Source organism: Phocoena sinus, chromosome 12 (genome assembly GCF_008692025.1).
Source record: "Phocoena sinus isolate mPhoSin1 chromosome 12, mPhoSin1.pri, whole genome shotgun sequence".
Taxonomy (NCBI): Eukaryota; Metazoa; Chordata; class Mammalia; order Artiodactyla; family Phocoenidae; genus Phocoena; species Phocoena sinus.
In genome coordinates this window covers 18,497,091-18,522,188 of record NC_045774.1, presented here as the reverse complement: position 1 = coordinate 18,522,188, position 25,098 = coordinate 18,497,091, and the positions used below count along the sequence as shown (strand labels likewise).

The 25,098-nt window shown below is 38.4% G+C and overlaps 1 protein-coding gene across 4 annotated transcripts in view; it reads left to right on the top strand.

Moving 5' to 3' along the window:
* The window catches only part of ADGB (androglobin), a 143,319-nt gene extending 125,441 nt beyond the window's left edge, over positions 1-17,878 (top strand). Inside the window, exons 30-37 of one of the 4 annotated variants that reach the window (XM_032651180.1) lie at positions 2,487-2,659; positions 7,120-7,296; positions 8,012-8,114; positions 10,185-10,319; positions 15,574-15,664; positions 16,352-16,535; positions 17,417-17,659; positions 17,715-17,878. In XM_032651180.1, the coding sequence (XP_032507071.1) occupies positions 2,487-2,659; positions 7,120-7,296; positions 8,012-8,114; positions 10,185-10,319; positions 15,574-15,664; positions 16,352-16,535; positions 17,417-17,602 (1,049 nt within the window). In that variant the 3' untranslated portion in view covers positions 17,603-17,659; positions 17,715-17,878. Of the gene's footprint in view, positions 1-2,486; positions 2,660-7,119; positions 7,297-8,011; positions 8,115-10,103; positions 10,320-15,573; positions 15,665-16,351; positions 16,536-17,416 lie in introns of all 4 variants that reach the window. The other 3 variants (XM_032651182.1, XM_032651181.1, XM_032651183.1) reach the window with 3 other exon arrangements.
* The last annotated feature ends 7,220 nt before the right edge of the window (positions 17,879-25,098 follow it).

Genomic DNA, 25,098 nt, shown 5'->3' with positions numbered 1-25,098 from the left:
ATCATTTGCTCTCCCAATACTTGGGTATTTGTTAGAAAAAATAATAGAACATAAAGCGAAATCCTTCATATTAGGAAAAGGTAATTATACCCTCCTAAATGTAAACCCGTGTTTCTCTAAGTGCAGTCCTTGGACCAGCAGCCTCAGAACTACCTGGGTACTTGTTAGAAAGCAAATTTGGGGGCTCCGCCTCATACCTTCCAAATCAGAAACTTTGGGGGGTGGGGTCCAGAAATCTGTTTCTTAACAAGCCCTTCAGGTGGTTCTGACACAGGCTAAAGTGTGAAAACCACTCTTGTAAAGGAACCTTCAGCTTCACTGAACTCTAACTCACTGGTATTCTTCCCTTCCGCCCATCCCCTTGCAACATTTGCTTCCAAGGAAAGAGAAAACTGCATACATTTCTTAAAGTAGTGTTTCTCTAAGTATGAATCAGAACCACCTGAGATAGTTTTTAAAGCTGTACATTCCTGGGCCCCATATCAAACTCTAAGGGGTTGGACTCTCTGGGGTTTGGGCTTCAAGACCTACATTTTCCAGACTCCCTAGTGATTCATACATTCATCAAATTTGTGAATTGCTGCTTCACAGTAAGCATAGCATAACTGGTAACAGAGTTGCCTGGCTGCACAAGATAAAAAGAATGAATTCTTGTACTCCAGTTTTTATGAGGTACTATTATGTAGCACTGGCCACAGATAGATCTCTAAACTGTAGTTAACTCCTGATTTTGCTGGCATTGAGATCTCTGGGACCTGGATTTAAGTGAGGTGGTAGCTGTGGCCACTGAGACTGGTCGAAGCCCAGTCACCTCATATTGGGCAAGATGAAGAGCTGGTACTGCACCATCTCTATATAGCAGAGACAGCATAAGGAGCCTCTGCAGGGAAGCGGTGCTGAAATACATGGGCTTCCATTTCTGTGCAAATAGTGTTTCTTCAACCTCAAAGTTTTTGGTTAACAAAGGATATCAAAGAACCAAAGAGAAAATATGTCCTTTGCAGCCTCTCTACATTCTGTCCTGGGTCTCTGATAAAAGGTGATTTTACTGTGTGGCTTCCTATAAAAATCTTTGTCTTCTTTTCTTTCTTTTTCTCTTGATTCAGTTTCTATGGCTCATCATTTCTACCCTTGTGCCTCATTCTTACTCTTAACCTTATTTTCATTCTGTGGTCTCATTATTTTCACTTTTCTGCTCACAAGTTAAATCAGTCCACTTTTTTCTTTGCCTACTCATCACACTCAAGAGCTGAGCTGTTTAGTATGGAATCTCACATACTCCACAGAGCTTTTTGATATTTCATGCTCTTATGACAAGGTCTCCAGGCAGCTGTGAGAGACCTGGCCTATGTGAGTTCTCCATTCTCTCAGGACTCTGCCCCAGACAAACAGCATGCAGAGATAACTCAGAAGCTTCAAATAAGAAGAGAAATCCAGGAGGACACCAATGGAAATAGCAGGAAAAAGGACTCCAAAAATTTACTCCTCCATAAAAACAATGAAAAAACTGGCAGAGATGATCAGAATCAACTTTTCAGAATTCTGGAAATTAACAAAGGCTTTATTCAAGAAAAACAGCCATATCTCTTTAAGAACAGTAAGCTTTACGACATTTTTACTTGCCCCAGTCCCATCCCCTGGTCTCCAGCTCAGCAGTAACCTTGAAAACTAACAGCCTGTATTCCTGGTACAGGAAAATGGAACTGAATCTCTTTCAAAGCCTCATTCCCAGAAAAACAAAAACTGAAAAAATTTGTCACTGACAAACTTGCCCAATGAGAAATACTGAAGGAAATTGTTCAGGCTGAAATCAAAGGACACTATGCAGTAACTTGTATCCACATGAAGAAATAAAGTGCACCATAAGGGAAATTTAAAAATACTTAGAGACGAATGAAAAACAACTAACAACATACCAAAACTTATGAGATACAATGAAAGCAGTACTAAGAGAGAACTTTATAGCTATAAATGCTTACATTTAAAATGAACAAAGATCTCAAATCAATAACTTGATATTCCACCTTAAAAAACTAGAAAACTGGAAAAGAAAGAAAAGAAGTAAACCCAAAGTAGGCAGAAAGAAGGGAATAATAAATATTAAAGCAGAGAATAATCAATTCAATATTGTACTGGAGATACTAGCCAAGGCAATTAGGCAAGAAAATGAACTGAGAGCATCCAGATCAGAAACAAATTAGATAGTAATGATCATTATATAACCTTATGAATAAACCAAAACCATGATTTATACATTTCAATGAGAAGTTTATAGTATGTGAATTATTTCTCAGTTGTATAAAAGAGAGTCACACAGATCTTTATAAAAGGTCTGTCTGCTTGTTTGCTTACCTGCTTGTTTAAAAAAAGAAAAAAAATCCAAATGCCTTAGACTAACCATTTTTCCAACTTCTTCCCTTTTTCCTACATGACATGATTTTATTATTATATCATGACTCACTGATTTCCTGTTTTTGTTTTTCTAGCACATGGAGAGAAACATGAAGAATTAATTACCTTTGGAAGTCCAGATTCCCACACTATTAGTGAGGGACAAAAATCTTTAGGAACTTCCAAAACAACAAGGAAAGGCAAAGAAAAGTCTTCTGAGAAAGAAAAGATAGCCAAAGAAAAACAAGTGCCTCGCTTTGAGCCTCAGGTGGGTGTGATGCTTTTTTTATTGGAGTCATTTAATAAACTTAGATTCACTGGGTCCCTATTTTCCCACATCTTTTGAGTAAAACCTGAAAAATTCCATCTCCCTGTTTCCAGCAATCATCTAGATACCTTAAAGACATTCCTTGGGCACCTTCTGTAAGCAGTCTTCCTTAGTTTAGTGTCAAAAAGCGTTAATTGAGCTTTTAATATGTAAGACACTGTTTTGGGGACTTGGGTTTCTAATATTATAAAGTCTCTACCTTCAAGGAACTCACAGTCTAATGGAGGAGACTGAAAGTAAAGAGAGAGTTGTAATGTTAGATATGGTATGTACAGGGTAGAAAGGATAGGTACCTATTTCAGCCTCTGCCTAGAGAAGTCCTGAACTGAATCAGTGAGCAAAGACATGCAGAGGCAAAAATCCAACACAATTTGGTTTTTGAGCCACTAAGGTATGGGGTATGAGGCTGGAAGGGTAAGTAAGGGTCAGGTGGAGGGGAGCCTTTTAGAAAGCCTGGTTAGAAAGCTGGGACTCTATCTACAAGCCAGGGGTCCTGATTCCAAATTTTTTCAGGACCAGATAGGTAATCCCAATGATTAAGGGTAAGGAAGAGTATGTGGGTGGCAAGTTTGAGGAGTGCAAGCAGAGTCCTAAAGATACTCAAATTCAAGTTATTTAAAAACACTCAACTCAAAACAAATTACCTGTGAGGACAAAATCTTCCTATCATTTGTGATCACAGCTTAGGCTACACAGGGCTGGGAGGTGGGACTTTGAGAAGTGTACTGACATGATCAGATTTACATTTCAGATACCTTGGTGACTTTTAAGGGTATGAAATTAAAGGGGAAAAGATAAGAGATGGGAAAACCACCAGAAAGCACTGCAATGGTCCAGACAAAAGAGTACAAGCTCTACCAGATACAGGTCAGAGGAAGGAAGAAGAGGACAAATGAGGTTCTTCTAGTTTCTACTAAACAAAGTACAGCTAACTATCTTTCTCATCCCACTGAAGGTGTACAAACTTTAGTGTAGGTGGTTAAATTGGTGGATACATTCCCAAATTAAAGTATGATTCAGTCCAAAGAACAGGAAGAGGCAGTTAAAAACTGAGCAGACTATTAGCAAAGACAAAAACGGAGAGAAGAAAAAGCGTTTATCTCTTCAACAAGACAAGATTGCCAGGATGCGTATTGATGACAGAACCTGGGCATTTATTCAAGCATTAAGAACAACTGAGCCAAAGCTCTGCATTAATAGGGTTGAACAACTGACTTTTCATCTTCAAGAATTTCCTGAGGGAAAAGGAGTGGCTGCCAAGGAAAGAATTATTCCATATTTATTATGACTGAGACAAATTAAGGATGGCATTCTTCAGGCTGCAGTTAGAGAAATTCTGGCCTTAATTTGGCTGCATGAATCCAGTGAAAGAAAGAGGAATCCTAATTCGCACAATTGATGATGGAAGAAAAAGGGGTGTGGTTGCTCTTTAGACATTGCGGAAATCAGGTGAACTCACTCAGAAGCCAGTTCACCAGCCCTCTGACTGCATTTGTGGTGGAAGTACAGGTGCCATATTAGCTTTCATGTTGGGGCTGTTTCATATGCCCTTGGATGAATGTGAGGAACTTTATCAAAAATCAGAATGAGATGTGTTTTCACAAAATGTCATTGTTGGAACAGTCAAAATGAGTTGGAGCCCTGCATTTTACGACAGTGAAACTTGGGGAAATATTCTTAAGGATAGAATGGGATACACACCAATGATAGAAACAGCAAGAAATCCCAGAAGTCCTAAGGTAGCTGCAGTAATTACCATGGTAAACAGAGGGAAAGTGCCAACAACTTTTGTTTTCTGAAACTATGGTCATTTTCCTGGAATCAACTCTTACCAGTTGGGAGGCTGTCAGTATAAGATGTGGAAGGCCACTAGAGCCATATCTGCTGCTCCAGGCTACTTTGCAAAGTGTGCATTTGGAAAATGATCTTCATCACAGTGGAGATTTGCTTCCGAATAACCCCTCAGCATTAGCAATGCATGAGTGTAAATGTCTTTGGCCACACATACCATTAGAGTGCCTAGGACATTGGACATCATGAGAGTGATGTGAGAAACACGGTGACATACACAAGCTTGAACTGTCTAAAGTTATCAACAGTGCTACAGATAGAGAAGAAACCCATATAATACTTGATGATCTATTATATTACTTCCTGACACCTATTTTTAGATTCAATCTTGTCATGCGTAAAATATTTACCTCTAGATGAAAGTTAAAATGAAAAGCTGGATAAGCTGCAGGTAAAAGAGTTGAAGTACATAGAAAGAAATGAAGAAAAAAATTAAAAACTTGCAAAAATATTGTCAAGAAAAAAGTTCTTCAGAAAACTGATTGGATGAAACTAAAAACTGACATGTGTGAAAGCCTCTGTTCTTTTCAAAATTTTGAAGAATGTATGCATATTCTCCAAAATGAAAGCCTGTTCAGAAGATCCACCAAATTTAGTAAGGAATTGTGGGATTCAGTTTGAGTTCTTTCAAATACTCATGAATTCTAGGGAATCCTGAAAGAGACAATATTTAGAATATCTTGTGAAGCACAAACGGTATGTTTGGTTACAGAATTCACATGGGAATTGGGTTTTTATGACATTAAAAATGAACGAAGCTTTAGGAACCTTAATATTGTGCTAGTTGGTTTTAGCAGCTATTAGTATTATATTGTTTGATGTTTGAAAGTTTAACATATGGGCCAAACAGGAAACCAAAAACTATAATAATATACTTTGTAGTTTTGCTTTAGTCACCATGTTGAATTTATTTGATCCTTTATTTTATTTCATATGGAAAAGCTAATTTCTTCTTAAATTTATATTACTTATGTTCTCACTAGCTACATTCTACAATCCAAATACTGCCTTTTAGTGTAATATCATCTAAACAAATGCAGACAAATGGAACGCTCTCTGTCAAATTACAATTACGTTTGAAATATGAAAGAGCCAGATAAAATTTTCTATTCAAAATGTGTTTCTTTCAACATTGTTTTGCTCAAAAACATAGGTGAAGTTCCAGTCAACCACTTTTTTCCCCTTGAAACGTCAAGATCATGCTGTGTGTTAACTTTTCTAGATGTAGCTCCAGTTTATAAAATCAATTATTTGAATTATCTGAGAAAACAGTCCTATCATTAACAACAACAAAACCATTCAAGTTTAAAGCAAATAAGCTAAATTCAATCCATAAATTCTTATAGACATGTGGCCTTCCCTTAGTCCTTCATAGTGTTCCCTTCCCTAATCAAAACTTGATCCCAGAGAAGTTTCTGAAAAACTCACTTATCAAGCAATATAAAAGGTGGTAAAAGCTTATGTACTGTGTTTTAGAAGGAAGAAATAAAAGAATATCCAATTGTGAGATTTAAATTTTCATCAGAATATTAAGGGAATATTGCAGAAAGCTAGGAGGTCTTTTGATAACCTTAAAACCAAACTACATGTGAAAACTTTATTCATTGGCCCCCCCGATCTCCACTTCCCCATCTGCGTTATGTAATATGGATTATTGACATTGTCTCAGTCTTATGTAAAATGCTAGTAACCTCATCAGACTCAAGCTCATCTCCTTACCAGATGGCTACCAATAAGCCTCACTTATCTAGACATTTTCAAGTCCTATGTCAATCTGCTCCCAGCCTAAGGTCCGTGAAAGTGATCCTACAAGACAGCCAAATGTTAACTTTTCTAATGAATATATATCAAGTATATCCAGGCTTGGAAATGATCAACTATTCTTGCCCTCATTCTTGTAAAGAGATGGTATGAGTGAGCCTAAGTGCAATTTAGAATTATTTTTATTTAGAGTTTTTAGGTGAAATTTGCATAGAGTGATATGCAACAACCTTAAATGTACGATTCAGTGAGTTTTGACAAGTGAATTCACCATGTAACCCACATCTCTATCAAGGTTTAGATTATAGACCGTTTCCATAAGCTTAGAAATTCCCTTAAACCTCTTTGCAGTGGATTCTGTCATCCCCATACCTCTCCCCCAGGCAAGTTTTGCCTGTTCTGGAAGTTCATACAAATGATTCATACAAGAAGTACTCTTTTGTGCTCAACTTCTTTATTTCTGTATAATGTCTGTCTGTAGAATTCAACCACACTGTGGTATGCATTAATAGTTTATTACTTTTTAATGTTAAGTAGTAGTCCATGTATGAACATAGTACAATTTGTTTATCCATTCATCAGTTGACAGATATTTATATTGTTTCCCCTTTTTAGGCTAATAAGAATAAGGCTATAATGAATATTCTTTTCAAATCTTTTTGTGAATATATGTTTTCCTTTCTCTTGGCTTAAATACTTAAGTGAAATTATGGGTCATAGGGTAAAATCTAGATCCTTTTGAAAGGAGGAAAGCATCTGACCCCGAGGTTTTTACTTTACTTTGCCAGATATCCACTGCTCACCCTCAACAAGAAGACCCAAATAAACCCTACTGGATTTTGAGGTTGGTCACTGAATACAATGAAGCAGACTTTTTTGAAGTGAAAAAAGATACAGAACGAGCAGATGAAATCCGAGCCATGAAGCAGGCCTGGGAGATGACTGAACCAGGAAGATCGATCAAGGTTACCTGAGTTTGAAAAGTTGTCCTTTTACCTTTCATTCCTGGGCGTGGTCTGAAGCAAGGGCCATATTGGTGAAACAACATAGTCTTTCCTTTAGGAAATATCTGGAATTTTGTCAGGCATCAACGAACTAAATATTAAGACCACATTTGAACACACTGTGAAATGTTATTATCCGGATACCCAGATGACTTCCAAAAGCAAAGCACATAATGGTGCCACTTATGGCCCAAACTGTAGGTAGCCTTGTCCTTTCACATCATCTGGGATTAACACTCTCTGTCCTTAACACTCCCAACTAAGAAAGCATAAAGATGTCTAATATGTGCTTTCATGTGCTTAGAGAAAAATCCTGTGCTGCCCCTGTGGAACACACACACCTCACGATTCCTCCTCTCTACAGTTGAGATAAGGATCATTGCCATAGTGAATGTGCTTCATGTCCCCAACTCAGGGTTATTGAGGCAGATGAAAAAGGTTCAGGAGCACCTGGATCTAAGCTAGCATGTACAGCGTATGAGTTTTAGGACTTCTTCATTAGTTCTCACAAATCACTGTCAAGATCATGGATGGTTCAGAATTGGAGTTTTTCTTTGGTAATTCATAAGAGCCGGTCTGGTTCAGACTGCCGTATCCATTCACATTTTCCTGTGTCTTTTGAGTACTGTTGAGATGGTGTTGCCTGTAATGTGTGTTGATAATGTCTGTCCTTTAGGCTGCCCAGGCGCGTCTCCATTATCTCAGCCGGTTCATTAAGAAAACACCTGATGCTGAGTGTGTGCCTACGTCTGAAAGCCAAACCAAAGAAGGGGAAGAAGGTCAGTGAACCCTACCCCAGCTGCCCCAAGCACGGAGCTGTTACTTGCACCTCTTCAAAGCTAGTCAGCAAGTCATGCTTGGTAAAAAGAAAAATTTCAGAATCTATTTCATTATAGGATTGTAAAGTTATAGACAGTTTTATAAGAAAATAGATTCTCAAGCATTTTCTTTTTACCAAGCAGGTGTTCACTTTGTCCCCAAGTAGATATGATCTTCCCCATTTAAGAAAAGATGAAACCAGAAATAAGATGAAAAAAAGATGAAACCCTCATTAGAAGGTAGCAGTATGTGAACTTGAAGGCAGGCTCACAGCTATAAATCTGGCACCTTTCTAATCACAATAGCAATAAATAGCAATAAGAATCAAAGTAAGAAAGCTAGCTACTTTCAGTGAACAATCTGCCATGGGCCTGGAGCTATAAAATACGAATTATTTCATCCAATACTCACATCAACCCACTGATATAAATATTATTTCCAACTTGCCAGCAAGGACCCAGGCCCAGAGTAATTTGCTAAATTCACAAGCTACCCAGGGACAGAGGCAGCATGCAGACAGAGCTCTCCATCACCCCAGGGCTCTTCCCACAAACACTTGGCTATACCTCCATCTATCACCATGCTGAGTTGTCCAGGGAGGCTGAAGACATTCACATCCCAAATCGTGCTTTTCCACTTTTACATCTTCAGGAGTATAACTCAATAACTGTTACAAAAGTAATGTCCTTTAACATTTCATGTGAAGGGGATAAAAAATAAATATCGTCCCAATCCTGTTATTCTGGGATGGGCACTGCTCAAAGTGCTTTATGTTTATTATCTCACTTTAACCTACAGCAACTATGAGGTAGACCTTACTATTTCCATTTTGTAGATTTAGAGACCAAAGCTCAGATGGTCACCTTAACCTTCCTATGCCATACATCTGAAGAGTGACCAAGTTGGGATTTGAAATATTTCTAACTCCTAAAGTACTCACTCCTCTAATTGGTGGAGTTTAATGTAATGTTAGGAACATAAAGGTGAATAGAATACAGTCCTTGTTCTTTAGGCTCTAGATCTTATTATTGATTTTTTAAATGTTGTGCTAATTTGTATGTAAAAGGAAATTTATTGCACTGGACACGTTAAAAATGTCAAAGGAGATTTTATTTATGACTATTGCAATAGGGGAGAGATTGAACTCAACTCTGAAAACAACAGAAACAAGTGAGGATTTATAACTAACTAGCAGGGAGTGGATGAAAAATTACTTACAGGAATTTGGTTAGGTATCAAAGGTCAGGGAAGAGAAATTTGATTAAATATCAAGTGTGGAGGAAGAGGAGTTTAATTGGATATCAAGAGTAGGGGATTCTTGATAAACTAGTTTGGCAGGATTCCTGGCTAAAACTGGGATTCATCACAAGTCAAGGACAAGGCCTAGTGGAGAACAGAGCTCAGAGAAGGCTGACCTTATCATGTAACATACAGGCAAAAAACGCACAAATCTTAATAGCACAGCTTGATGTATTTTCATATGTGTGTATATTCAGGAGCCACCCCATTTAGATCAAGATAAAAAACCCTTAATAGGGCTTCCCTGGTGGCGCAGTGGTTGAGAGTCCGCCTGCCGATGCAGGGAACGCGGGTTCGTGCCCCGGTCCGGGAGGATCCCACATGCCGCGGAGCGGCTGGGCCCATGAGCCATGGCCGCTGAGCCTGCGCGTCCGGAGCCTGTGCTCCACAAAGGGAGAGGCCACAGCAGTGAGAGGCCCACACATCGCAAAAAAAAAAAAAAAAAAAAAAACCCTTAATACACCCCAATAGTCCTCTTCATTCTCTTTCCCAGCCTTTTCCTTCCTGAAAGTAACTATTTGATCTCTATGACCATGAATTAATTTTTCCTGTTTTTGAACTTTACGTATTTATGTATTCTATGTCTCGCTATTTTTGTATGTGATTTCATAGAATGCATGTTTTTTCGGTAATGCATATATCATATTTAGTAGAAACATCTTCAAGTGCCATGAAAGAGTCAGATACAAAGAGTTCCATGAGTTTAGATAACTGAGAGACTGTACTATCAGGGAGTATGCTGTGGAAGAAGTGGCAGACAAACAAGGGCTTCAAGGATCTGGCAAAATCAACAAGTAGTGAAAGTGAAGGATCATCCCGCACAGGGAAGGAAGAGCGTGAGCAGAGCATGCAGAAGGAGAATATCAGTAAGTATTGCCTTTATCGGTAGGATAAACACATACCTTAAAATAAAAATTCTGGAAAAGATAGTTAAGCACGTGATGACTAGCGTTAAACATAGAAAAATATGTGTACAGGTCTTCATTTTGATTATCAGAGTTGGTAATCTGCTCAAGGACCTGATTACTAAATACTTAACCTAAAGATAAAAGTGGGAAATTTATTTAAAAATTTTTAAGTAGCAGTTATATTTTCACATAGTTTTAAGTAGCAGTTATATTTTCACAATTTTCTGTGTCTATGAATACTAAAAATGCACAGATTGCATATACAATTGTCGCTAAAAACAGATTATTTTTGTTTTATCTATAGTATACTACATCTTTTATAACAAATTTTAAATATTTGGTTTCTAAAATGTTCTAAAATCTCTATTCTAACACAAAGTTTTCCATTTTATATATATATATACCACATCTTCTTTATCCATTCATCTGCTGATGGACACTTCGGTTGCTTCCATATTTTGGCTATTGTAAATAATGCTGCTGTGAACATGTGCATATTGGGGTGCATGAATCTTTTTGAAATAGTGTTTTCATTTTCTTCAGATATATATGCAGGAGTGGAATTGCTGGATCATATGGTAGCTCTATTTTTAGTTTTTCAAGGAACCTCCAGACTGTTTTCCACAGTGGCTTCACCAACTCCCATTCCCACCAGCAGTGTACAAGGGTTCCCGTTTCTCCACATCCTTGCCAACATTTGTTATTTGTAGTCTTTTTGATGATAGTCATTCAACAGGTGTGAGGTGACACCTCACTGTGGTTTTGATTTGCATTTCTCTGATGATGAGCATATTGAGCATCTTTTCACGTGCCTGTTGGTCATCTGTATGTCTTCTTTGGAAAAATGTCTATTCAGGTCTTCTGTACATTTTAATCAGGTTGTTTGGTTGTTGTTTTTTTTATATCAGGTCGTATGAGCAGTTTATATATTTTAGATATTAACCCATTATTGGGGTGCATTTTGGGGTAATAAGGAGGGGTCAGGAAACAGAGAAGAAAGATAAGAGTGAGCAGGGGTGGAAGACCTAGAGGCCAAAGCAGCCTGTCCTCAAGCAAAAAATGCTTCAAAGCATTCTTAAGTATGTTTTATTACAATTTTATTTCAATATATGATAAGTTGAATTACACACCATCAACAAGAAATTTACTCCCCCTCCCACCAAGAAGAGGTGTGCTATTGTATGGTTCTAGTACATCCTATAGCACTGAAACACTGCCATGTACCCCACGTACTGTTGCTGTAGAAGGAATCCTGCTTGAAAATCATGGGTCCGGCTATCTAGCTGTTCTCTGGAACTTTGTGTGTTGCTCTCACCTCTGCTGTTGGTGCACCACAGATTGGCCCTCACTCCTGAGGAAGCATCGCCCATAGGAGATTACAGTCCTTGTGAGAGATTTACATGCTCTGGCCTCTACATTTATATACATATATACATATACATATATGTATGTTTATGTACTCATTTATTTGTGACTCCCAAAATGCTACCTTATTCTTGCTACTTTCTATTTTCATATACAGTAGGTAACTTAGAACAACCTCCTTCATAATGCCAGAGGACATGTAAATAATATCATTATGGATTTCACTCTTATGCATTCTTTCTCAACACCAAGCCATCATCAAGGTCAAGAGTTCAAACTTTGCTTTTTCAACTTCCCTTTTATTTCTGGAGGCCTCTGGAAAGTGCCTCTTCCAAAGGTTGGAGGTGATCTTTGTCTTTAGTCCCAATCTTTTCCCCAGGCTTCACAATCAATCAAACTATTCTTCACCATTTCTTTTAAACAGCTATTTTCTTACAATCTACGATGAAAGAAGTTTTCTGCCGATTCTGTTGCAAACTGAAACTTTTATAAAATATAATAAAATGACCCAGTGATGACCAATTGCTGTAAAAATATCTCTAAATGCACACTCTCACTTTCAGAGCTTATCCCACAGAGTACCAGTTTGCAGACAGATGATGCGTGCACACACACACATGCATTCATGGGCACACACTTGGAGTTGCACTGTTCTAGAGGTCCAAGATCATACTACACTTACACCCTATTCTGATACAACAATTTTATAAGTGAAATGAAGATTAACCTTCTCTTCCCCTTTTATACCCTCCCTGTTTAAATACATATTATTTGGCAGGATGCAAGAGAACACAAATATCCAATTAATCAAAAACATTTTCTTTCCAGTCAGAGTCAGCGGAGTTGGTGTCTTTCAGAAACAATTCAAGTTTGAAATGCCAAAAATATATGCAACAAAAGTAGATAGGTTCATAAGAAAAACAAATGAACTTTAGAAATCTAAGAAAGATCACAGAGCAACCATGATGAAAAAAGAAAAGTTATTAACCACTGGTTTCTAGAAGAGTCATATTGTATATAAGATGCAATATTTCAGGAATGTTTTATTTAATGTTATAAAGTGAAAAACATGACTGAATTTATGTTTCAATAATGGAGCAGAGTTAGGGTTTGTCCTACTATATTCTTTATTTCTCAAGGGTATCATGCCTATAAAAGCATGATATTTTTGAAAAAATAGTTTTGAAAAATTTGATGTTACTGTTTTTTACATTTTTAAAGTTTTACATTAGATTATATTTCTATGAATAATCCCTTTTAACAAGTTGTTATAAATTAAACACTTTACAATATTCCTGGAGACTATTCCAGCCACACGTGAAAAGCAAGATTAAACAGCCAGTGGGAGGGTGGGATTTTTTGCATGGCAGAGTGAAGACTTGACATATCCTCTCCCCAAAAGCAATGATAAATGGGAAAAGATTAAGAAACATTTCAAAATTCTGAGGGTGTACAACTAAATGAAAAATATTTATTAAAAATAAAAACAAAAAAATAAATTAGTTGGATAAATTTCTTGTTACTTTGGTAAGAAATAACCACAAATTTAGTGACTTAACACAAACTTCTTGCAGTTCTAGAGGGCAGAAATTCTAAAGTTAAGCTGTTGGCAGGGCAGCATTCCTCCTGGAGGCCCTTGGAGAGGATCGGTTTCCATTTTCAGCTTCTAGGACCATTGACTCTTTGGCTTACGGCTCCTTCCTTATAGTCAAGGCCAGCAGCAGAGCATCTTCAAATCCCTCTGTCTCTCTTTCCTTCCCCCTCTCTCTCTTTCCTCTATGACCATCACTTCATCTCCTTCTTGGATTCTATCTTTTCTACATTCCTCTCTTTCCCTTACAAGGGTTTAGTCCAGCTGACTAATACGGCATTATTGTCCCATCTTGAGATCCTTAATTGCATCTGCAAAGTCCTTGTATGGTAGCATATTCATAGGCTTCAGAGGTTAGAACATGGATATCCTCGGAGGTCCATTAGTCTGTCTACCACAGTTAGCCTACCAACTGTTGCATATTAACGTGGGGTTCCCTCATCAGCCCCAAGGTCTGTAGCGTGGTAGCCAGGAGAACCAGCAGTCTTGCTGCCAATGCTAAAAAGGATTTACCTGATTTGAGGCTCCATGGAAAAGTTCTATGCCCATGGATATTGTTGCAAGGAATAGTGAACTTGGTGGCAAACAATTGGAATAGCCAACATCACAGCTGCTTGAGACTGTGACACTGGTCAAGAAAAGCCAAAAGTAAGCCAAAAATTAAATAGAGACCTGTGTAACAAAGCAGATATAGTGATTTCAACCTTCAGGAACATAGGATGTCCACTTTATCCATACATCCATATCAGAAAGGAAGAAATAAAACTGTGTTGTCAGACAAACTGATCCTGTATATTGAAAATCCTAAGAAATCATGGGAAAAGAACCAAGAATATCACCTAGAACTAACAAGTGAGTTTGGTGAGGTCACATGATAGAAGATTAATATACTTTTATTTCTACATTTCAATGAGCAATCAAAAAATGAAATTAAGAAGACAATTTCATTCACAATAGCATCAATAATAAATATAGGGAAATAAATTTAACAAAAGTACAAGGCCTGTATACTGAAAATTACAAAACGTTTCTGAAGGAAATTTTGAAAGATCTAAATAAAGAGAGAGGCAGTCCATGCTTTGGGGCTAGAAGACTCAATATAGTAAGATATTAATTCTCCCTAAATTGATCTATAAATTCAGTGTATCTGAATTTAGATAGATCAAATTTATAGCGATCTATAAATTTCTATCAAAATCCTAGTAGACATTTTACAGAATTTGACAAGCTGATCCCAAAACTTATATGAAAATGCAAATACCCAGAATGACCAAAATAATTTTCATAAAGAACCAAGAGGAAGGATTTTACCTTCATGATTTCAGAATTTATTATGAAGCTAACAATAATCAAAACACTATGATTTGACAGTTTCTTAAAAAGTTAATTTTTTGATTCCTACTTGCATGAAATATCCAGGAAAGGCAAATCTACAGAGACAGAAAGCCTGGGGCTTGTGGTGGGAATGCAGAGTGACTTTAAGAGGGCACAAAAGAATTTATTTGGATAACTGAAATGTTTTGAAACAGGGTTTTGGTGCTGGTTGCATAACTCTGTAAATTTACTAAAACATATTGAATTATACTTTTAAAATTGGTAAATTTTATGGTATGTAAATTACACTTCAATAATTTTTTAAAAAGAGAGTAAATGGGCTGGAAAGGCTGAATGGTTAATATCTTAGTCTCTAAAATTTCTTTCTTAAAACTATTCTCGTGGGTTCTTGAGGCTGTGGGGTAAAAATCTCCTGATATTTGATTTTCAGCGTTCACCTGTTATATATTGCCTACTCTACTGGACTAAAACTTTCTTGAGGATAGGATACTGTGTCTTCTAACATTTTTATATCCCACCCCCATAGTGCTTCGCACAGCTTTCACGGATATACCAAGCTCTTTAAATATTAGTTTATTTAACTTGTTTACAATGAAATTTTGTAACAAAGTATGACCTTTTTAGGTCTCTGCTTTCATTTAACTGTAATTAGAGTAATTTGGTTACTCTTCTTATAGAGCATATTTATCTTTTTCTATATTCATTTTGTCATCTCCTTCATTTAACTGTAAGTATAGTTACAGCAGCTAGAGGATAAACATAAAATATAATTATGTTTAAATAAAGTCATTAAACCATATTAAAATCATATTAAACATGGCAAGTCCAAAATATTGTCAATTTAAACAAGATATACAATCGTTTAGTTAGTCATTATTGATTCTTTCTTGAAAGCCTAGGACTTTTTTTTTTTTACAACAGGGCCTCGTTCACGATCCCCAACAATTTTGGAAATGTCTCCCCACCTTATTCGAAAAAAACTAGAATGTGTAGACTTAAGTCAATATGTACGGTAAGTTTTAATACACATGGTTAATGCAGACATCTGTGTTCACAGAATTTTGGATAGATTGTCAATAGGCAGTTGCTAAACAACAGAAAATTTGAAATTAAATGCTTAATATATTTTAAGTGTATTTGAATTTTTAGAAGTACAGAATTTATATATTAAATTTAGCAAATGTTTTATTAAGTCAGTTATAAAAGCATTTAAATGTTTTCTGTAAAGATTTAATTTGTAGCCTAGTTAAGGGGAGTTGAGCTGCAGAAAAATCCCATCATACCTGCTGCTATTATTTAATTAGACTGAATTTTCTTAAGAACAATAGGATTAATAGAGATAGTTACTCAAGCACATTTATCAATTTGAAAACATTTTCAAATCTACTTAGCTTCATAAATTAAAAAGAAAACACCTACAAAATATTCTCATAGCTTCGCACACCAATTCCACAAACACCTCTTCAAATAGTACATCTAATTTTGCTGGTATTTTCCTAAAATAATTTCCTAAAATATTAGTGACTTAATAAATGGAGCCTAGCCCATGTAAAAATAATGATTTATTCTTTCTGTTCCTGATATTTGATTTGATTCAGACCACCACCCTACGGATATGATTTTAAATTATTTGAGTGCTAAAGTTCATGCTAGAGTTCCCAAATGACTTATGTATCTCTTTTGACGTTTTTGTATCAAGAAAAACAAATACGGATCCTCTGCTGCAAACGGATGAGCTGAATCAGCAACAGGCAATGCAAAAGGCAGAGGAGGTCCATCAGTTTCGACAGTATAGGACCAGACTCCTGAGCATTCGTGATACTGAGCAAGGAGAAAGGCTTAAAGTAAAGGAGCAAGTTCTGGAGATGTACGGGGAGATGCGGGTGAGGCTAAAAGGGCATATACTTGGATCACAATCGACAAATTCTTCTGTAATATTAAAAAGGTGTCATAGAATCAAATTGTAACCAGGTAGAAAGAAGTCTTGAAAACATTTAGTTCCCAACTTCTCAGAAAATTGGCAAATTAATTATACACATCTATTTTACTCACTCCCTAAAATCCCTCTAAAATACACTATTGAAAATTTATCCACAAAATGGGAAGAATGGAAGCAGAGACGATAGCAAAATATTTGTGAAGTCGGAAAGTAGCTGAAGGAAGATTGCATTAACAGACTTGAAGTAGCCAAATCCTAAGCTGGCAGTAGAAAAACTCTTAAGAGTCAACCCAGTTTGCTACACAGAATGCCCCAAAGGCTCAGAAATCGGTGGCACCAGCCACGTTAAGAAGTGAAGGTGAAGTAAGTGAGAGGAAGAAAAAAGATACCACCTAAAGTTCTTCAAGTACAAATCAGATATATTTTGTCAGGGTTAGAATACGTATGGGGAACTAGTAATTTACTGAGCACAGTTACTGTGAGAGACACACCGGCTGCATATTTTATACAGGTTAGGCCTGAATCCATTTAAAGCAGATAGTTGCTTTGTCAGAATCCCTGCTCATTTCTTTCTTCACCTTTCTCTTTATTTTTCTCCTACTGACTCTTTTATTTACCATTCCGTAAAATCTCATATGCCCTTTGATATCTCATGTTTTACGCACTAAGAAACATTTGAGACCATAACCTAATTTTCATCTTTCTTCAATAATTTCCTACATGAGTCTGTTGGCCTGAGGAAAGGGAGTGCAGTTTTTTATGGAACCATAATAAGGCTCTTATTTGCTTGGGTTTTCTGTTTATTTGTTTGTTTGTTTGTATTAGGACTCCTTAGATGAAGCCCGGCAGAAGATCTTCAATATCCGGGAACAGTACAGAAACAAGTTACTGGAAGCTGAGCGCCAAAGATTGGAGTCTCAGGCTGCGGAGGAAGCCGCGATCCGGCTACAGCCAGAAAAGAAGGTCCCGGCTCCAGACACACAAAAAAAACAGAAAGGAAAGAAAAAGTGACCAGGACATGCCCAATACTCCCTTTGCTCCAAAGAGGGAAAACCTACTTTTAATTATCTATAACTAATCTGCCTCCTTAGCGCAGTAGGCAGTGTGTCAGTCTTATAATTATCTATAACTTTGCCTTTTGATGAGAATAAGGTATTAATTAGGCCAATTGAAAATAGACGTTTTCCCACCTTAGAAGTAGTTTCTGTGTTTTGATGTTAACTTATTCGTTGTTCCCAGAGAGCTATGATTTGAGTATAAAATTTCAATAAAAATAGTCTCAAAATATTTGGAATGTAATAAAATGTATGTGTCTCACTCCGAACTGCTTCATTTTTAGTTAGTGCCAGAACAGGATCATAAGTGAACCAATAGCATTGCCTTTGAAAAATTCAACAATGAGAAAAGTAGCTATTGCTCTTTCATCTCTAACTTTAAAGAAAGACTTTAATAGATTAAAAAATATGTTTCAAAATCATTAAACAGGGTAGAGAGGATGCTCTGTATGAGTTTAGATTCAAGGATGAAAAACACACTCAAAAAAAACCTCCAAAAACAAATAAAACGGTAAAAAAAATTTTAATAAAAAGTATGCTTCAGACAGCCACCCCCGCCTCTGCAGGAGACCTTCCAACTCTAGCAGCAAAAACAGTAAGAGGCTGGTCTCTGATGACATTATGGAGCTGCTATACTGACCCTGTGCTGCTCATTTCTGGAGTTATCATTATATGAGATAAACAAAAGAATAAATTTATTTCAGGAAAACTGAGAAGGAAAGAATGGCAGTGGATTTGCTGCCTGCTCAGGTGGCACTGTGTGGATGAAAGGCTCTTGGTGCTCCAGCCAGGAGTCAGTGCTGTGCCTCTGAGGTGGGAGAGGCAACATCAGGACACTGGTCCACAAGAGACCTCCCAGCTCCACGTAATATCAAATAGCAAAAATCTCCCAGAGATCTCCATCTCAACACCAACACCCAGCTTCACTCAAAGACCAGCAAGCTACAGTGCTGGACACCGTATGCCAAACAACTAGCAAGACAGGAACACAACACCACCCATTAGCAGAGAGGCTGCCCAAAATCATAATAAGTCCACAGACACCCCAAAACATACCACCAGACGTGGACCTGCCCACCAGAAAGACAAGATCCAGCCTCATCCACCAGAACACAGGCACTAGCCCCCTCCACCGGGAAGCCTACACAACCCACTGAACCAACTATAGCCACTGGGGACAGACACCAAAAACAACGGGAACTACGAACCTGCAGCCTGCAAAAACGAGACCCCAAACACAGTAAGATAACCAAAATGAGAAGACACAAAAATACACAGCAGATGAAGGAGCAAGATAAAAACCCACCCGACCTAACAAATGAGGAGGAAATAGGCAGTCTACCTGAAAAAGAATTTAGAATAATGATAGTAAAGATGATCCAAAATCTTGGAAATAGAATAGACAAAATGCAAGACACATTTAACAAGGACCTAGAAGAACTAAAGATGAAACAAGCAATGATGAACAACACAATAAATGAAATTTAAAATACTCTAGATGGGATCAATAGCAGAATAACTGACGCAGAAGAACGGATAAGTGACCTGGAAGATAAACTAGTAGAAATAACTACTGCAGAGCAGAATAAAGAAAAAACAATGCAAAGAACTGAGGACAGTCTCAGAGACCTCTGGGACAACATTAACCACACCAACATTTGAACTATTGGGGTTCCAGAAGAAGAAGAGAAAAAGAAATGGACTGAGAAAATATTTGAAGAGATTATAGTTGAAAACTTCCCTAATATGGGAAAGGAAATAGTTAATCAAGTCCAGGAAGCACAGAGAGTCCCATACAGGATAAATCCAAGGAGAAACACGCCAAGACACATATTAATCAAACTGTCAAAAATTAAATACAAAGAAAACATATTAAAAAGAGCAAGGGAAAAACAACAAATAACACACAAGGGAATCCCCATAAGGTTAACAGCTGATCTTTCAGCAGAAACTCTGCAAGCCAGAAGGGACTGTCGGGATGTATTTAAAGTGATGAAGGAGAAAAACCTACAACCAAGATTACTCTACCCAGCAAGGATCTCATTCAGATTTGATGGAGAAATTAAAACCTTTACAGACAAGCAAAAGCTGAGAGAGTTCAGCACCACCAAACCAGCTTTGCAACAAATGCTAAAGGATCTTCTCTAGGCAAGAAACACAAGAGAAGGAAAAGACCTACAATAACAAACCCAAAACAATATAGAAAATGGGAATAAGAACATACATATTGATAATTACCTTAAATGTAAATGGATTAAATGCTCCCACCAAAAGACACAGACTGGCTGAATGGATACAAAAACAAGACCCATACATATGCTGTCTACAAGAGACCCACTTCAGACCTAGGGACACATACAGATTGAAAGTAAGGGGATGGAAAAAGATATTCCATGCAAATGGAAACCAAAAGAAAGCTGGAGTAGCAATTCTCATATCAGACAAAATAGACTTTAAAATAAAGACTATCAGAAGAGACAAAGAAGACACTACATAATGATCAAGGGATCGATCCAAGAAGAAGATATAACAATTGTAAATATTTATGCACCCAACATAGGAGCACCTCAATAAAAAAGGCAAATACTAACAGTCATAAAAGGGGAAATCGACAGTAACACATTCATAGTAGGGGACTTTAACACCCCACTTCCACCAATAGACAGATCATCCAAAATGAAAATAGATAAGGAAACACAAGCTTTAAATGATACATTAAACAAGATGGACTTAATTGATATTTATAGGACATTCCATCAAAAAACAACAGTATACACATTTTTCTCAAGTGCTCATGGAACATTCTCCAGGATAGATCATATCTTGGGTCACAAATCAAGCCTTGGTAAATTTAAGAAAACTGAAATTGTATCAAGTATCTTTTCTGACCACAATGCTATGAGACTAGATATCAATTACAGGAAAAGATCTGTAAAAAAGAGGGGGGACCTTGAAGATGGTGGAAGAGTAAGACGCGGAGATGGCCTTCCTCCCCACGGATACACCAGAAATACATCTACACGTGGAACAACTCCTACAGAACACCTACTGAAGGCTGGCAGAAGACCTCAGACCTCCCAAAAGGCAAGAAACTCCCCACGTACCTGGGTAGGGCAAAAGAAAAAAAGAAAAAACAGAGACAAAAGAATAAGGACGGCACCTGCACCAGTCGGAGGGAGCTGTGAAGGAGGAAAAGTATCCACACACTAGGAAGCCCCTCCGTGGGCGGAGACTGTGAGAGGCGGAGGGGGGAGCTTCGGGACCTCGGAGGAGTGCACAGCGACGGGTGCGGAGAGCAAAGCGGGGAGATTCCCGCACAGAGGATCGGTGCCGACCGGCACTCACCAGCCCGAGGCTTGTCTGCTCACCCGCCGGGGCGGGCGGGGCTGCGAGCTGAGGCTCGGGTTTTGGTTTTGGACAGAGCGCAGGGAGAGGACTGGGGTTGGCGGCTTGAACATAGCCTGAAGGGGTTAGTGCACCACGACTAGCCGGGAGGGAGTTCGGGGAAAAGCCTGCACCTGCCGAAGAGGCAAGAGACTTTTTCTTTCCTCTTTGTTTCCTGGTGCGCGAGGAGAGGGGTTTAAGAGCGCTGCTTAAAGGAACTCCAGAGACGGGCGCGAGCCGCGGCTAAAAGAGCGAACCCCAGAGACGGGCGCGAGCCGCGGCTAAAAGCGCGGACCCCAGAGACGGGCGGGAGACGCTAAGGCTGCTGCCGCCGCCACCACGGGGCCTGTGTGCGAGCACAGGTCACTCTCCGCGCCCCTCTTCCGCGGAGCCTGTGCAGCCCGCCACTGCCAGGTTCCCGGGATCCAGGGAAAGCTTCCCCGGCAGAACGCACAGCGGGCCTCAGGCTGGTGCAACGTCACGCCAGCCTCTGCCGCAACGTCACGCCACCTCTGACGCCGCAGACCCGCCCCACACGCAGTGCCCCTCCTTCCCCCCACCCCACCCCCGGCCTGAGTGAGCCGGAGGCCCCGAATCAGCGGCTTCTTTCACCCCGTCCTGTCTGAGCAAGAAACAGACGCCCTCCAGCGACCTACACGCAGAGGCAGGGCCAAATCCAAAGCTGAGCCCCGGGACCTGTGCGAACAAAGAAGAGAAAGGGAAATCTCTCCCAGCAGCCACAGAAGCAGCGGATTAAAGCTCCACAATCAACTTGATATACCCTGCATCTGTGGAATACCTGAATAGACAAGGAATGATCCCAAATTGAAGAGGTGGAATTTAGGAGCGAGATCTATGATTTTCTTCCCTTTTCCTCTTTTTGTGAATGTGTACGTGTATGCTTCTGTGTGACATCTTGTCTGTATACTCTTGCTTCCACCATTTGTCCTAGGGCTCAATCTGTCCATGGTTTTTTTTTAAATTTTTTTCTTAATAATTAATTTTAATAACTTTATTATACTTTACCTTCGTTCTTTCTTTCTTTCTTTCCTTCCTTCCTTCCCTCCTTTAGACAATGAATCACCCCAAATTGAGGAGGTGGTCTCTGAGAGCAAGATTTATGATTTTCCCCCCTTTATCTCTTTTTGTGAAGGTGTATGTGTATGCTTCTGTGTAAGATTTTCTCTGTATAGCTTTGCTTCCAACATTTGTCCTAAGGTTCTATCCTTCCCTTTTTTTTTTCTAAATATTTTTTAATTCAATAACTATATTATACTTTATTTTATTTTTACTGTACCTTCTTTCTTTCTTTTTTCCTTCTTTCCCTCCTTCCTTCCTTCATTCCTCCCTCCCTCCCTCCCTCCTTTCTTTCCTTCTTTGCTTCTTTCTTCCTTCCTTCCTTTCCTTCTTTCTTTCCTCATACTTCTACTAATTCTCTCTACTTTTTCTCCCTTTTATTCTGAGCCGTGTGGATGAAAGGCTCTTGGTGCTACAGCCAGGAGTCAGGGCTCTGCCTCTGAGGTAGGAGAGCCAACTTCAGGACACTGGTCAACAAGAGACCTCCCAGCTCCACATAATATTAAACGGCGGAAATCTCCCAGAGACCTCCATCTTAACACCAGCACCCAGCTTCACTCAACGACCAGCAAGCTACAGTGCTGGACAACCTATGCCAAACAACTAGCAAAACAGGAACACAACCCCACCCATTAGCAGAGAGGCTGCCTAAAATCATAATAAGGCCACAGACACCCCAAAACACACCACCAGACGTGAACCTGCCCACTAGAGAGACAAGATCCAGCCTCATCCACCACAACACAGACACTAGTCCCCTCCACCAGGAAGCCTAAACAACCCACTGAAACAACCTTAGCCACTGGAGTCAGACATCAAAAACAACGGGAACTACGAACGTGCAGCCTGCAAAAAGGAGACCCCAAACACAGTAAGATAAGCAAAATGAGAAGACAGAAAAACACACAGCAGATGAAGGAGCAAGATAAAAATGCACCAGACCTAACAAATGAAGAAGAAAAAGGCAGTCTACCTAAAAAAGAATTCAGAATAATGATAGTAAGGATGATCCGAAATCTTGGAAGTAGAATGGACAAAATACAAGAAACAGTTAGCAAGGACCTAGAAGAAATAAAGATGAAACAAGCAATGATGAACAACGCAATAAATGAAATTAAAAGTACTCTAGATGGGATCAATAGCAGAATAACTGAGGCAGAAGAACGGATGAGTGACCTGGAAGATAAAATAGTGGAAATAACTACCGCAGAGCAGAATAAAGAAAAAAGAATGAAAAGAACTGAGGACAGTCTCAGAGACCTCTGGGACAACATTAAACGCATCAAGATTCGAATTATAGGGGTTCCAGAAGAAGAAGAGAAAAAGAAAGGGACTGAGAAAATATTTGAAGAGATTATAGTTGAAAACTTCCCTAATATGGGAAAGGAAATAGTTAATCAAGTCCAGGAAGCACAGAGAGTCCCATACAGGATAAATACAGGGAGAAATACGCCAAGACACATATTAATCAAACTGTCAAAAATTAAATACAAAGAAAACATATTAAAAAGAGCAAGGGAAAAACGACAAATAACACACAAGGGAATCCCCATAAGGTTAACAGCTGATCTCTCAGCAGAAACCCTACAAGCCAGAAGGGAGTGGCAGAACATACTGAAAGTGATGAAAGAGGAAAACCTGCAACCAAGACTACTCTACCCAGCAAGGATCTCATTCAGATTTGATGGAGAAATTAAAACCTTGACAGACAAGCAAAAGCTGAGAGAGGTCAGCACTACCAAACCAGCTTTACAACAAATGCTAAAGGAACTTCTCTAGACAAGAAACACAAGAGAAGGAAAAGACCTATAATAACGAACCCAAAACAATATAGAAAATAGGAATAGGAACATACATATCGATAATTACCTTAAATGTAAATGGACTAAATGCTCCCACCAAAAGACACAGATTGGCTGAATGGATACAAAAACAAGACCCTGATATATGCTGTCTACAAGAGACCCACTTCAGACCTAGAGACACATACAGACTGAAAGTAAGGGGATGGAAAAAGATATTCCATGCAAATGGAAACCAAAAGAAAGCTGGAGTAGCAATTCTCATATCAGACAAAATAGACTTTAAAATAAGGACTATTAAGAGAGACAAAGAAAGACACTACATAATGAACAAGGGATCGATCCAAGAAGAAGATATAACAATTGTAAGTATTTATGCACCCAACATAGGAGCACCTCAATACATAAGGCAAAAACTAACAGCCATAAAAGGGGAGATCGACAGTAACACATTCATAGTAGGGGACTTTAACACCCCACTTTCACCCATGGACAGATCATCCAAAATGAAAATAAATAAGGAAACACAAGCTTTAAATGATACATAAAACAAGATGGACTTAATTGATATTTATAGGACACTCCATCCAAAAACAACAGAATACACATTTTTCTCAAGTGCTCATGGAACATTCTCCAGGATAGATCATATCTTGGGTCACAAATCAAGCCTTGGTAAATTTAAGAAAATTGAAATTTTCTTGTATCTTTTCTGACCACAATGCCATGAGACTAGATATCAATTACAGGAAAAGATCTGTAAAAAATACAAACACATGGAGGCTAAACAATACACTACTTAATAATGAAGTGATCACTGAAGAAATCAAAGAGGAAATAAAAAAATACCTAGAAACAAATGACAATGGAGACACAACGACCCAAAACCTATGGGATGCAGCAAAAGCAGTTCTAAGGCGGAGGTTTATAGCAATACAAGCCCACCTTAAGAAGCAGGAAACATCTCGAATAAACAACCTAACCTTGCACCTCAAGCAATTAGAGAAAGAAGAACAAAAAAACCCCAAAGCTAACAGAAGGAAAGCAATCATAAAAATCAGATCAGAAATAAATGAAAAAGAAATGAAGGAAACGATAGCAAAGATCAATAAAACTAAAAGCTGGTTCTTTGAGAAGATAAACAAAATAGATAAACCACTAGCCAGACTCATCAAGAAAAAAAGGGAGA